General features: G+C 47.0%; 1 protein-coding gene across 1 annotated transcript in view; it reads left to right on the forward strand.

Annotated features, from left to right (window-relative positions):
- LOC306925192 (semaphorin-4A-like) overlaps positions 1 to 14,922 on the forward strand; it is a gene marked incomplete at its 3' end in the record, with an annotated part of 46,879 nt that overhangs the window by 1,026 nt on the left and 30,931 nt on the right. Inside the window, exons 2-4 of the mRNA XM_079503884.1 lie at positions 10,928 to 11,082; positions 12,606 to 12,665; positions 13,978 to 14,076. Of these exons, the coding sequence (XP_079360010.1) occupies positions 10,928 to 11,082; positions 12,606 to 12,665; positions 13,978 to 14,076 (314 nt within the window). The remainder of the gene's footprint in view (positions 1 to 10,927; positions 11,083 to 12,605; positions 12,666 to 13,977; positions 14,077 to 14,922) is intronic.

A 14,922-nucleotide genomic window follows, 5' to 3' on the forward strand; every position in this document is an offset into this window, starting at 1 on the left:
ACCTGGGAGCTGAGCAGTACAACCTGATTGATTGATTGATTGAAAATTGTATTAACAGTTTGCAGAATTACAGTACATTTCAAGCACAAACTCAATACAAAGGCTGTTAACTGTGAGTGGACGACCCAATTAAGCATTACACTTGTTTACAACAGGGTCCACCATGTTCAATTCATCAAAACATTTAGAGACGTACAAATAGACACTTCTATATAGACAAAGAACAGAACAGGAATTCATCATAATGGAGGTAAAAAGGGAAAAGAAACATATACAGTGAGGGGAAAAGGGGGGGGGGGGGTTGGGGGCGGTGGGGGGGGATTCAGATTCTACGGGGGCCAGTTTCGAATTGCAGCCGTCCGTAGGTGCCCTTTGAGAGCGGTTTTGAAGGAGTCAAGGGATTTGCATGTCTTAATGACTGTTGGTAGGGCGTTCCACATTTTGGTGGCATAGGAGCGAAAATAAATTTGTCCCTTGTTTGTGCCGAATCTGGGTTGTACATGGTTCGTTGCACTCCCTCTGGTGTTGTGGGTGTGGACTTCGTTAACATTAAGGAAGTATCTAGACAGGTACATGGGTATCTTAGTGGAGTATCGAATATTGTGGACCAGACCCATTGCAAGATGCTGTACTCTGTCCTCAGTCTGATACTGTTGGCCTCTAAGCAGCTCCACTGGAGCAGCTGGGGGTCCTTGTACTGACCAGTACAACCTCAGTCTGATACTGTTGGCCTCTAAGCAGCTCCACTGGAGCAGCTGGGGGTCCTTGTACTGACCAGTACAACCTCAGTCTGATACTGTTGGCCACTAAGCAGCTCCACTGGAGCAGCTGGGGGTCCTTGTACTGACCAGTACAACCTCAGTCTGATACTGTTGGCCTCTAAGCAGCTCCACTGGAGCAGCTGGGGGTCCTTGTACTGACCAGTACAACCTCAGTCTGATACTGTTGGCCACTAAGCAGCTCCACTGGAGCAGCTGGGGGTCCTTGTAGTGACCAGTACAACCTCAGTCTGATACTGTTGGCCACTAAGCAGCTCCACTGGGAGCAGCTGGGGGTCCTTGTACTGACCAGTACAACCTCAGTCTGATACTGTTGGCCTCTAAGCAGCTCCACTGGAGCAGCTGGGGGTCCTTGTACTGACCAGTACAACCTCAGTCTGATACTGTTGGCCTCTAAGCAGCTCCACTGGAGCAGCTGGGGGTCCTTGTACTGACCAGTACAACCTCAGTCTGATACCGTTGGCCTCTAAGCAGCTCCACTGGAGCAGCTGGGGGTCCTTGTACTGACCAGTACAACCTCAGTCTGATACTGTTGGCCACTAAGCAGCTCCACTGGAGCAGCTGGGGGTCCTTGCACTGACCAGTACAACCTCAGTCTGATACTGTTGGCCTCTAAGCAGCTCCACTGGGAGCAGCTGGGGGTCCTTGTACTGACCAGTACAACCTCAGTCTGATACTGTTGGCCACTAAGCAGCTCCACTGGAGCAGCTGGGGGTTCAGTGCCTTGCTCAAGGACACTTCAGCTGTGTTGGGTGAGTGATCACTTCCCGACCCAGAATCGAACCGGCAACCTTTCGGGCAACAAGGGCGCTCCTCTAAACCCTTAGGCCACCGCTGCCCCTATCCAAGGCGCTTTACATAATAGATTGTGCATCTATTCACACATTCACACACATTCACACACACACACATTCACACACACATTCAAACACACATTCACACACACCCATTCACACACACATTTACACACACATTCACACACACATTCACACACACATTCACACACCGATGGTGGAGGAAACCATGCAAGGCACCAACCTGCACATCAGGAGCAATCAGGGGTTCAGAGTCTTGCTCAAGGACACTTCGACACTAACTCTGGGGGAGCCCACAGGGTTCGAACTGGCAACCATGCGGCTTGAGCCTTGAGCCACCAAGTTCCCGGTATAGTTTATATTATACCAAGACACATATAGTGAACCTGCAAATTTCACCAAAATGTTTGTCTGCATGCTTTTGCAAAACGGTTTCCTGTTACAGTGTGGCGTGTGGCGTGCCCAATAAGGATGCTAGAGTTCTCAAAACAAATTATTGTGCAATTTCTTGTAAATTCTAGAGACAGAAAGAGAACTGGTTGGTAAAAGAATGATTCCATTAGTATTGATTTCTCTGCCAGAGTGTCAGTGTCACATGGAAGCTGTTTCCACAGAATGTCATTAACTTGGATATCTATTGTCACATGTTTGAAAGACACAGAGTGTAGACCTGAGGACGATTTTCTTTTAAAAGGGGTTCTAAATTAACACATTTCTGAAAACCCCAGGTTTCTGTGTCAGTGGTTCTCAACCTTTCCATGTGAAGGACCCCCGGAATTATCTGTATTTGGCCCGGGGACCCCCCATCTGGCCCGGGGACCCCCCATCTGGCCCGGGGACCCCCCCATCTGGCCCGGGGACCCCCCATCTGGCCCGGGGCCCATCTGGCCCGGGGACCCCCCCATCTGGCCCGGGGACCCCCCATCCCCCCATCTGGCCCGGGGACCCCCCATCTGGCCCGGGGACCCCCCCATCTGGCCCGGGGACCCCCCATCTGGCCCGGGGACCCCCCCATCTGGCCCGGGGACCCCCCATCTGAAAATATGTTGTTCCAGGGACCCCTCCAGAAGCAAATATTTGAGTTAAAAACGTTCGCTCTGAAAGAATATATATATATATTCAAAGATGTGAACTACATTTTCACGATTTTTCAAAAATAGCAGACCTACAAGCTCATAGCGCGGCACTCGGTGCCGCGCTATGAGCTTGTAGGTCTGCTATTTTTCAATAGCTAAATTATAACATAATGCTTAAAACACCAAAAGGGGTTCCCGCTCAGAATGTCAGTAACTTGGATAATTGTCACATGTTTGACACACAGACACAGATGACTCTGAGGATTGTCTTTGCATTGCACAAGGCTTTCCATTTTCCGCCATTGCAACATGTGGCACAGATGAAGAGATGTCTAGAGAGATGTCTATGTTTACAGTGTCTCAATGTGACATCATTCCAAAGTTACAGCACTGGTGCTGCCAGAATTGGCCAAAAAAGACATTTGAATATTCCTTTTAAAACACCACATGGATTCGAACGAATTTCGAATGTCGAATGTATATGATTTTAATATGAATATGATATGAATATTGCAGCCTAATATGCTGTAAAACTTTCTCTTTCTTTATCTATATGGGCCGGTCCTGTATGGGCCGGTCCTGTATGGTCCTGTCCTGTATGGGCCGGTCCTGTATGGGCCGGTCCTGTATGGTCCTGTATGGTCCTGTATGGTCCTGTATGGTCCTGTATGGGCCGGTCCTGTATGGTCCTGTATGGTCCTGTATATGGTCCGGTCCTGTATGGTCCTGTATGGGCCGGTCCTGTATGGTCCTGTATATGGTCCGGTCCTGTATGGTCCTGTATGGGCCGGTCCTGTATGGTCCGGTCCTGTATGGTCCTGTATGGTCCTGTATGTTCCTGTATGGTCCGGTCCTGTATGGTCCGGTCCTGTATGGGCCGGTCCTGTATGGTCCTGTATGGTCCTGTATGGGCCGGTCCTGTATGGGCCGGTCCTGTATGGTCCTGTATGGTCCGGTCCTGTATGGTCCGGTCCTGTATGGTCCGGTCCTGTATGGGCCGCGGTTGGTGCTGAGAAATGCGCTCTCTTGAGTCTTGCGAGATCAAATGAATGATTCATAATTATCTTAATAGCCTACTTTTTGTATAATGTTTTAGTTTACGTGGCACAGAGTCTCGCCAGAACTCACACAGCAATTGTATTGTTATTTTTTAACAATAATTTAATACATTTGATTATTCTTTTATTTTTTATATTTATGGAATTATGGAATTATGATTATGGAATATCCGTTGGCAGCACTATACAGCACATATCATGATCTAATGCAGGGGTGGGCAACTGGCGGCCCGGGGGCCACATGCGGCCCCCACCTTCACTTAATGTGGCCCTCAGGTTAATGTCAGAAAACTGATATAATATTGGTTTCAGCTGTTTACAATTCCACGACATGCAAACATGACCCGCTTTAATTACTTCAGTCTAAATTAGTAGCTCAATGCTCAACACACGTATAATTAAAGGCATTTGGAATGACATAAACATTTTCGTTTTCAGGATTCCAATTCAAAAATAGCAAAAATGTAAGATTTCAATTCGAATATAGCAAAAATAGCCGATCTACAAGCTCAAAACGCGTCGCGCTGCGACGCGTTTTGAGCTTGTAGATCGGCTATTTTTGCGACGACAGTAATATATGGCCCTAGGGAGTGAGTGTGGAAATATAGTGGCCCTCTCCATCGTCAAAGTTGCCCACCCCTGATCTAATGATTCCACAAAGTCCAGTCAGTATATCGAAGTATCAAGTCCATGTCATTTATAACGGTAATGCAGTGGTTCCCAAAGTGGGGTCCGGCGGGGACCCCCAGGGGTCCTTGAGGGAGTTCCAGGGGTCCGGTGGAGACCCCCAGGGGTCCTTGAGGGAGTTCCAGGGGTCCGGTGGAGACCCCCAGGGGTCCTTGAGGGAGTTCCAGGGGTCCGGCGGAGACCCCCAGAGTTCTTTGAGAGAGTTCCAGGGGTCCGGCGGGGACCCCCAGGGGTCCTTGAGGGAGTTCCAGGGGTCCGGCGGCGACCCCCAGGGGTCCTTGAGGGAGTTCCAGGGGTCCGGCGGGGACCCCCAGGGGTCCTTGAGGGAGTTCCAGGGGTCCGGTGGAGACCCCCAGGGGTCCTTGAGGGAGTTCCAGGGGTCCGGTGGAGACCCCCAGGGGTCCTTGAGGGAGTTCCAGGGGTCCGGCGGGGACCCCCAGGGGTCCTTGAGGGAGTTCCAGGGGTCCGGCGGAGACCCCCAGGGGTCCTTGAGGGAGTTCCGGGGGGTCTCCCCAGCTAAATGATAGTTTGGAACCGAATGGACCCTTATGGGTCTGTATGTAACTCTGAGAGTGGTTCTCAAACTATTTCATGTCAAGGACCCCTAGAATTATATGTATTTGGCCGCCGACCCCCATCTGCAAAATATGTTGTTCCAGGGACGACCCCCCCTCCAGAAGCAAAGATTTGAGTTAAACTTAAAAACGTTTGTTCTGAAAGAATACACATTCAAAGATTTGCGCCACATTTTCACGATTTTTCAGAAATAGCAGACCTACAAGCTTGTAGCGCGGCACCGACGAGCTTGTAGCGCGGCACCGACGAGCTTGTAGCGCGGCACCGACGAGCTTGTAGCGCGGCACCGACGAGCTTGTAGCGCGGCACCGACGAGCTTGTAGCGCGGCACCGACGAGCTTGTAGCGCGGCACCGACGAGCTTGTAGCGCGGCACCGACGAGCTTGTAGCGCGGCACCGACGAGCTTGTAGCGCGGCACCGACGAGCTTGTAGCGCGGCACCGACGAGCTTGTAGCGCGGCACCGACGAGCTTGTAGCGCGGCACCGACGAGCTTGTAGCGCGGCACCGACGAGCTTGTAGATCTGCTATGTTTCAATAACTAAAGCATAACATAGTGCTTAAAACACCAAAAGTGGTTCCCGTCCAGAATTAAGAGACGCCACTTCATTGATTGATTGATTGATTGAAGAATTTATTAACAGTTTGCAGAATTACAGTACATTTCAAGCACAAACTCAATACAAAGGCTGTTAACTGTGAGTGGATGACCCAATTAAGCATTACACTTGTTTCCAACAGGGTCCACCATGTTCAAATCATCAAAACATTTAGAGACGTACAAATAGACACTTCTATAGACAGAACAGGAATTCATCAAAAAAGAATTCATCAAAAGGCTATACCCCTAGGCTAATGTAACATCCTCCAGTCCACCACATCCTCTCACTGCTTGGCGGAACTGAAACACGTCGGAAACTAAATGCCGTGCTAAAGTGTGTAGGTGTGTGTGGTTGACTTTTGAAGAGCGTTGCAGTCACAGCGTCTAGCTAGCGGGTCACATTAGGTCATTGTTCACACATATACATACACACAGCGTGTTACTACATCAACACATGGGTCATTGTTCACACATATACATACATACAGCGTGTTACTACATCAACACATGGGTCATTGTTCACACATATACATACATACAGCGTGTTACTACATCAACACATGGGTCATTGTTCACACATATACATACATACAGCGTGTTACTACATCAACACATGGGTCATTGTTCACACATATACATACATACAGCGTGTTACTACATCACCACATGGGTCATTGTTCACACATATACATACATACAGCGTGTTACTACATCAACACATGGGTCATTGTTCACACATATACATACATACATACAGCGTGTTACTACATCAACACATGGGTCATTGTTCACACATATACATACATACAGCGTGTTACTACATCACCACATGGGTCATTGTTCACACATATACATACATACAGCGTGTTACTACATCAACACATGGGTCATTGTTCACACATATACATACATACAGCGTGTTACTACATCAACACATGGGTCATTGTTCACACATATACATACATACAGCGTGTTACTACATCACCACATGGGTCATTGTTCACACATATACATACATACAGCGTGTTACTACATCACCACATGGGTCATTGTTCACACATATACATACATACAGCGTGTTACTACATCAACACATGGGTCATTGTTCACACATATACATACATACAGCGTGTTACTACAACAACACATGGGTCATTGTTCACACATATACATACACACAGCGTGTTACTACATCAACACATGGGTCATTGTTCACACATATACATACATACAGCGTGTTACTACATCACCACATGGGTCATTGTTCACACATATACATACATACAGCGTGTTACTACATCACCACATGGGTCATTGTTCACACATATACATACATACAGCGTGTTACTACATCAACACATGGGTCATTGTTCACACATATACATACATACAGCGTGTTACTACATCAACACATGGGTCATTGTTCACACATATACATACACACAGCGTGTTACTACATCAACACATGGGTCATTGTTCACACATATACATACATACAGCGTGTTACTACATCAACACATGGGTCATTGTTCACACATATACATACATACAGCGTGTTACTACATCAACACATGGGTCATTGTTCACACATATACATACATACAGCGTGTTACTACATCAACACATGGGTCATTGTTCACACATATACATACACACAGCGTGTTACTACATCAACACATGGGTCATTGTTCACACATATACATACACACAGCGTGTTACTACATCAACACATGGGTCATTCCTACTATTCGGTGCCATTTCAGCCTAGAAATCTTTTCAAATCATTCACTTTTTTCCCCTTTCTTTTAACCCATTTTTTGAGTGGTGTAAACCACTCCTACAACTGGCTTTGTTAGTTTACGTGTCTGTCCGTACCAAAAAAAATCACACCTGTGTGAACTGAGTGGTGTAAGGTCTTATATAGACTGATCAGCTGTGGTCTGACGTAATGTCTGACGTAATGAAATCACACCCGTGTGAACTGGGTGACCATAGCAACCATGCTAATTTTTTGGTACGAACAGACAGACAGACACGTAAACTAACAAAGCCAGTTGTAGGAGTGGTTTACACCACTCACCCAGTTCACACGGGTGTGATTTCATTACGTCAGACATTACGTCAGACCACAGCTGATCAGGCTATATAATACCTTACACCACTCAGTTCACACGGGTGTGATTTCATTACGTCAGACCACAGCTGATCAGGCTATATAATACCTTACACCACTCAGTTCACACGGGTGTGATTTTTAATATTTGTGCCGCATTTTTACGATTTTTCTAAAATAGCAGACCTACAAGCTCATAGCGCGCCACTCGGTGGCGTGCTATGAGCTTGTAGATCTGCTATTTTTCAATAGCTAAAGTAGAACATAATGCTTAGTTAAAACACCAAAAGGGGTTCCCGCCCAGAATGGGTTAATACATTTCTCTAGGCCTATTTCTGACAAAGATACCCTTTTTGAAATGATTGTTTTTGCTTGTTTTACACAAGATATGTATTATGTATTATGTGATGGGGACACAGAAAGTCACAAATGGCACCGAATACTATAGGATACAATTAATACCCACATTATGATATGAGCTACTATAAGGCCTTCTGTCAACCACCTCCAACCACCTTCTCTGTACACGTCTACCCAACACACATGATGATATGAGCTACAATGAGGCCTTCTGTCAACCACCTCCAACCACCTTCTCTGTACACTTCTACCCAACACACATTATGATATGAGCTACAATGAGGCCTTCTGTCAACCACCTCCAACCACCTTCTCTGTACACTGTGATATGAGCTACTATGAGGCCTTCTATCAACCACCTCCAACCACCTTCTCTGTACACGTCTACCCAACACACATTTTCTTCAGCCTCCGGCAGTGGCTCAGTGCGTTGGTCGAGCGGGTGTCGGTTCAATCCCCGACTGCTCCTCCTTGGCTGCATGCGCGTCAAAGTGTCCTTCAGCAAACCACTGAACCGAAACACTGAACACTGAAGCCTCCGTGATTTGCGTCCTCACCTTCGTCGTCAATGTTTACACAAACACTCACAATTGTCCATTCATTGTCAATGGCATTGAATGTTTGTGTTGGGACAAAAAATGAGTTACACACACCAAAAGCTGGACATAGGAAATCACACTTGTGTGAAGCGAGGGGCGTTGTTATCATCATACGTCATGTCATCATCATACATCATCACATTCCGGCCAATCACGTTTGGCGTCCTCACTTTTTAAGCCCTCGGCCAATCAAATCATCGCTAAGGGGAACACACAGAGCTAGGAGGGGCTAAAGACAATGTTTTCATGTTTCTTCTCGCTGTGTGTGTTGTGTTCAGACTCCCCAGGCAGACCGCTGTCCCGTTTCATGTTTCTGTGTTCTGTTCAGACTCCCCAGGCAGACAACTGGCCCGTTTCATGTTTCTGTGTTCTGTTCAGACTCCCCAGGGAGACCGCTGTCCCGCTTCATGTTTCTGTGTTCTGTTCAGATTCCCCAGGCAGACCGCTGGCCCGTTTCATGTTTCATGTGTCTGTGTTGTGTTCAGATTCCCCAGGCAGACCGCTGGCCCGTTTCATGTTTCATGTGTCTGTGTTGTGTTCAGATTCCCCAGGCAGACCGCTGGCCCGCTTCATGTTTCATGTTTCTGTGTTCTGTTCAGACTCCCCAGGCAGACCGCTGGCCCGCTTCATGTCTCTGTGTTCTGTTCAGACTCCCCAGGGAGACCGCTGGCCCGTTTCATGTCTCTGTGTTCTGTTCAGACTCCCCAGGGAGACCGCTGGCCCGTTTCATGTTTCATGTTTCATGTTTCATGTGTCTGTGTTCAGACTCCCCAGGCAGACCGCTGGCCCGCTTCATGTTTCATGTTTCATGTTTCATGTGTCTGTGTTCTGTTCAGACTCCCCAGGCAGACCGCTGGCCCGCTTCATGTTTCATGTTTCATGTGTCTGTGTTCTGTTCAGACTCCCCAGGGAGACCGCTGGCCCGCTTCATGTTTCATGTTTCATGTGTCTGTGTTCTGTTCAGACTCCCCAGGCAGACCGCTGGCCCGCTTCATGTTTCATGTCTCTGTGTTCTGTTCAGACTCCCCAGGCAGACCGCTGGCCCGTTTCATGTTTCATGTGTCTGTGTTCTGTTCAGACTCCCCAGGCAGACCGCTGGCCCGTTTCATGTTTCATGTTTCTGTGTTCTGTTCAGACTCCCCAGGGAGACCGCTGGCCCGCTTCATGTTTCATGTTTCATGTGTCTGTGTTCTGTTCAGACTCCCCAGGCAGACCGCTGGCCCGTTTCATGTTTCATGTTTCTGTGTTCTGTTCAGACTCCCCAGGCAGACCGCTGGCCCGCTTCATGTTTCATGTTTCTGTGTTCTGTTCAGACTCCCCAGGCAGACCGCTGGCCCGCTTCATGTTTCATGTTTCTGTGTTCTGTTCAGACTCCCCAGGGAGACCGCTGGCCCGTTTCATGTTTCATGTCTCTGTGTTCTGTTCAGACTCCCCAGGCAGACCGCTGGCCCGTTTCATGTTTCATGTTTCTGTGTTCTGTTCAGACTCCCCAGGCAGACCGCTGGCCCGCTTCATGTTTCATGTTTCTGTGTTCTGTTCAGACTCCCCAGGCAGACCGCTGGCCCGCTTCATGTTTCATGTTTCATGTTTCTGTGTTCTGTTCAGACTCCCCAGGGAGACCGCTGGCCCGCTTCATGTTTCATGTTTCATGTTTCTGTGTTCTGTTCAGACTCCCCAGGCAGACCGCTGGCCCGTTTCATGTTTCATGTTTCATGTGTCTGTGTTCTGTTCAGACTCCCCAGGCAGACAACTGGCCCGTTTCATGTTTCATGTTTCTGTGTTCTGTTCAGACTCCCCAGGCAGACCACTGGCCCGTTTCATGTTTCTGTGTTCTGTTCAGACTCCCCAGGCAGACCGCTGGCCCGCTTCATGTTTCATGTTTCTGTGTTCTGTTCAGACTCCCCAGGCAGACCGCTGGCCCGTTTCATGTTTCATGTTTCTGTGTTCTGTTCAGACTCCCCAGGCAGACCGCTGGCCCGTTTCATGTTTCATGTTTCTGTGTTCTGTTCAGACTCCCCAGGCAGACCGCTGGCCCGTTTCATGTTTCATGTTTCATGTTTCTGTGTTCTGTTCAGACTCCCCAGGCAGACAACTGGCCCGTTTCATGTTTCATGTTTGTTTCATGTTTCTGTGTTCTGTTCAGACTCCCCAGGCAGACCGCTGGCCCGTTTCATGTTTCATGTTTCATGTTTCTGTGTTCTGTTCAGACTCCCCAGGCAGACCGCTGGCCCGCTTCATGTTTCATGTTTCTGTGTTCTGTTCAGACTCCCCAGGCAGACCGCTGGCCCGTTTCCCCGACGCCCAGAACACCACCACCTTGTTGCTAAGCGGCGACGGCTCCACCCTCTACGTAGGCGCGCGGGACGCCGTGCTCTCATTGGACGTCAGCCAGCCTGGCGTCATCGCCGTGAGGAACAAGGTCGGACCGACACACTCATGACACGAATATATGTTTCAATATGTTTCAATATGTTTCAATATGTTTCAATATGTGTTTCAAAACGGGAATTTAACTCATTCTGGGCGGGAACCCCTTTTGGTGTTTTAAAACATTATGTTATAATTTAGCTATTGAAAAACGTTTGTTGTGAACGTTTGTTGTGAAAAATATATATATTCCAAATTTGTGCCACATTTTCACGATTTAAAAAGAAATAGCAGATCTACAAGCTCGTAGCGCGCCACCGAGTGGCGCGCTACGAGCTTGTAGATCTGCTATTTCTTTTTAAATCGTGAAAATGTCTCTTTATTTCGTTTGCACCCCTCATAGGAGGAGGGGCTGGCACCCCTCATAGGAGGAGGGGCTAGCACCCCTCATAGGAGGAGGGGCTGGCACCCCTCATAGGAGGAGGGGCTGGCACCCCTCATAGGAGGAGGGGCACCCCTCATAGGAGGAGGGACACCCCTCATAGGAGGAGGGACACCCCTCATAGGAGGAGGGGCTAGCACCCCTCATAGGAGGAGGGGCTGGCACCCCTCATAGGAGGAGGGGCTAGCACCCCTCATAGGAGGAGGGGCTGGCACCCCTCATAGGAGGAGGGGCACCCCTCATAGGAGGAGGGGCTAGCATGCACCCCTCATAGGAGGAGGGGCTAGCACCCCTCATAGGAGGAGGGGCTGGCACCCCTCATAGGAGGAGGGGCTGGCACCCCTCATAGGAGGAGGGGCTAGCACCCCTCATAGGAGGAGGGGCTGGCACCCCTCATAGGAGGAGGGGCTGGCACCCCTCATAGGAGGAGGGGCTAGCACCCCTCATAGGAGGAGGGGCTAGCACCCCTCATAGGAGGAGGGGCTGGCACCCCTCATAGGAGGAGGGGCTAGCACCCCTCATAGGAGGAGTAAAATGAAAGAGACATGGGACAGATTTTGGGTCTATATGAACCTTAACCCATTTATTTAAATTAAAAAAAATGTCTTCTAAATCCTGACAGTTTTCTGAAAACCTTATGTTTCTGTATCAGTGGTGCTCAATATTTCATGTCAAGGACTCCAAAAATGATATGTAATATGCCTCCGCCCCCCATCTGAAAACATGTTGTTCCAGGGACCTCCCAGAATCAAAGATTTGAGTTAAAATGTTCACTCTGTAACAATATATATTCAAAGATTTGAGGCACATTTTCACGATTTTTCTAAAATAGCAGACCTACAAGCTCATAGCGCGCCACTCGGTGCCGCGCTATGAACTTGTAGATCTGCTATTTTTCAATAGCTAAAGTATAACGTAATGCTTAAAACAGTAAAAGGGGTTCCCGCCCAGAATGGTATAAATTAATGCACAAACATTGACTTGGATGGAACAAAGGACTCCTTTCTTTGTTTTTATACTGCCGTCGTGTTTCTAGGACTGGTTGTTCTGGAATTTTGTAATATTGTACCTAAACTTATATTCTGTATAACATCTTTTACGATGTATTGTCCTTTTGATTGTGTCTTCTTTAGGTGGAGTGGAAACCGTCTGAGGAGGAGATTAACGCATGTTCTGTTAAAGTCCGAAATAAGGTGTGTAGATTGATTGATTGATTGAAGTATTTATTAACAGTTTGCAGAATTACAGTACATTTCAAGCACAAACTCAATACAAAGACTGTTAACTGTGAGTGGACGACCCAATTAAGCATTACACTTGTTTACAAGAGGGTCCACCATGTTCAATTCATCAAAACATTTAGAGACGTACAAACACTTCTATATAGCCAAAGAACAGAACAGGAATTCATCATAAAGGAGCTACAAAAGGGAAAAGAAACATATACAGTGAGGGGAAAAAGGAGTGGGGGGGGATTCAGATCTTACGGAGGCCAGTTTCGAATTGCAGCCGTCCGTAGGTGCCCTTTGAGAGCCCTTTGAAGGAGTCAAGGGATTCACATGTCTTAATGACTGTTGGTAGGGCGTTCCACATGTTGGTGGCATAGGAACGAAAGGAATTTAGTCCTGTTTGTGCCGAATCTGGGATCAGAGGAGCTTCTCAAACTCAGGTCACAGCTGCACAGCACTGTTGATTTCGTCGACTAAAACTGTGACGAAAAACGTTCGTCGACTATACCTTTTTTCACTGACGAAAACTAAATGGAAACTAAATGAAAACTAAGCTATGATGACTAAAACTAAGACTAAATATAAACTAAGCTATGATGACTAAAACTAAGACTAAATATAAACTAAGCTATGATGACTAAAACTGAGACTAAATATAAACTAAGCTATGATGACTAAAACTAAGTCCCTAAGTCACTACATTTATTTATTTGTTGACAATTTCGTCAACAAATAAAAACTGGACTGAAATGCTGGGACAAGAGATCCAGTATAAGTCATTTTACACTTGGTTGCATTCTGAAAATAGCAGATCTACAAGCTCACAACGCGTCACGTTGTGAACCTGTTTGTTTTTAGTATTTTGAAAATAGTTTTTATATAGTTCAAATACCTATCTACAAGCTCACAATGTGGCGATGTAGATCGTCTATTTGAAGTATTTTAAAATGTTTTTCAAAATAGTAAAAAAAAACAGGTGCTTAAAAAGCCCTGTGTATCCGATCTGATGCTGCTCACCCTCTACACGGAGAGTACAAGCTTCTCCCATCCGGCCTTCGTTTGCGAGCCCCCTTGTGCCACAAAAAACAGGCACAACAAATCATTTGTCCCTGTCTCTATTTGCACACTGAATGCTGCTGTGGGTAGATCAGATAAGATTAAACTTAGAACCATCCACAGCATCAATACATTTAGCTGCTATTAAACTATTAAACTTAGAACCATCCACACCATCAATACATTTAGTTGCTTATAGTGTGTGTTTCTCCCCATGCAGGCCGAGTGTGGTAACTTCGTTAAAGTGCTACAGGCGATCAACTCCACCCACCTGTATGCCTGTGGAAGCTTCGCCTACAACCCACAAGACATGCTCATCGTAAGTCTATAGTTCTGATTCTATGATACATGCTCATCGTAAGTCTATAGTTCTGATTCTACGCTTGGCCTATTACATCAGTTGGTTTTCAACTCGTCACAACCCGGTTGACATAATTATGTCCTTACTGGGCTGCGTTCACACATTCAAGACACCAGTCTTGCGTTTGTCTTGTGTCTGTGTTTAATGGCTGCTCCAATGCATTTCCAATGGAAGCCCATATGGTTTGACCAAACATTTTGTTTGATGGGGGGAGAGGGGGCAGAACACATCCATCAAAGCTGTGTTCAGACACAAGTCAGGTGTCAGACACAAGCCAAGTGTCTTGAACGCAGCCCAGTAAGGGCATAGGGTCGACCCCGCCCGCTCACCTCCGCCCCACCCCCTCCTGGTGCTGCGGCCATCTTGGAAACTAAACACATGGGAGAAGGGTGGGGCAGAGAAAGGCCCTTATTGAGGAGGAGGTAGCAGTGTTCAAAATAACAATCATTTATTAACCAAAAGTAACCGAATTAAAGATGTGGAAGTCAGTCCGATCAGTGGTGTGAGTGTGGTTAGGGGGGTATAGGGGTGTCAAAACAATCCATTCGAATTAGAATCGCAATTCCGTTATGAACGATTCAAAATCGATTCATAATTTCCAACAATCGTTTTTCTTTTTTTTTCTGGTTACAGTTACAGGAGTTTTCACTACATGGTGTCTGTGATATGAAATGTAAGCTCACCCTAATCACAGTAAACATCATGTCTTCAGTCATTTTCAAGTTACTGTAGTAGATTGTGATGAAATCCTATGTATTGAATCGAGAATCATTTTGAATAGAAAATCATTTTGAATCGAATGGT

This window comes from Electrona antarctica, assembly GCF_951216825.1.
Source record: "Electrona antarctica genome assembly, chromosome: 6".
NCBI lineage: Eukaryota > Metazoa > Chordata > Actinopteri > Myctophiformes > Myctophidae > Electrona > Electrona antarctica.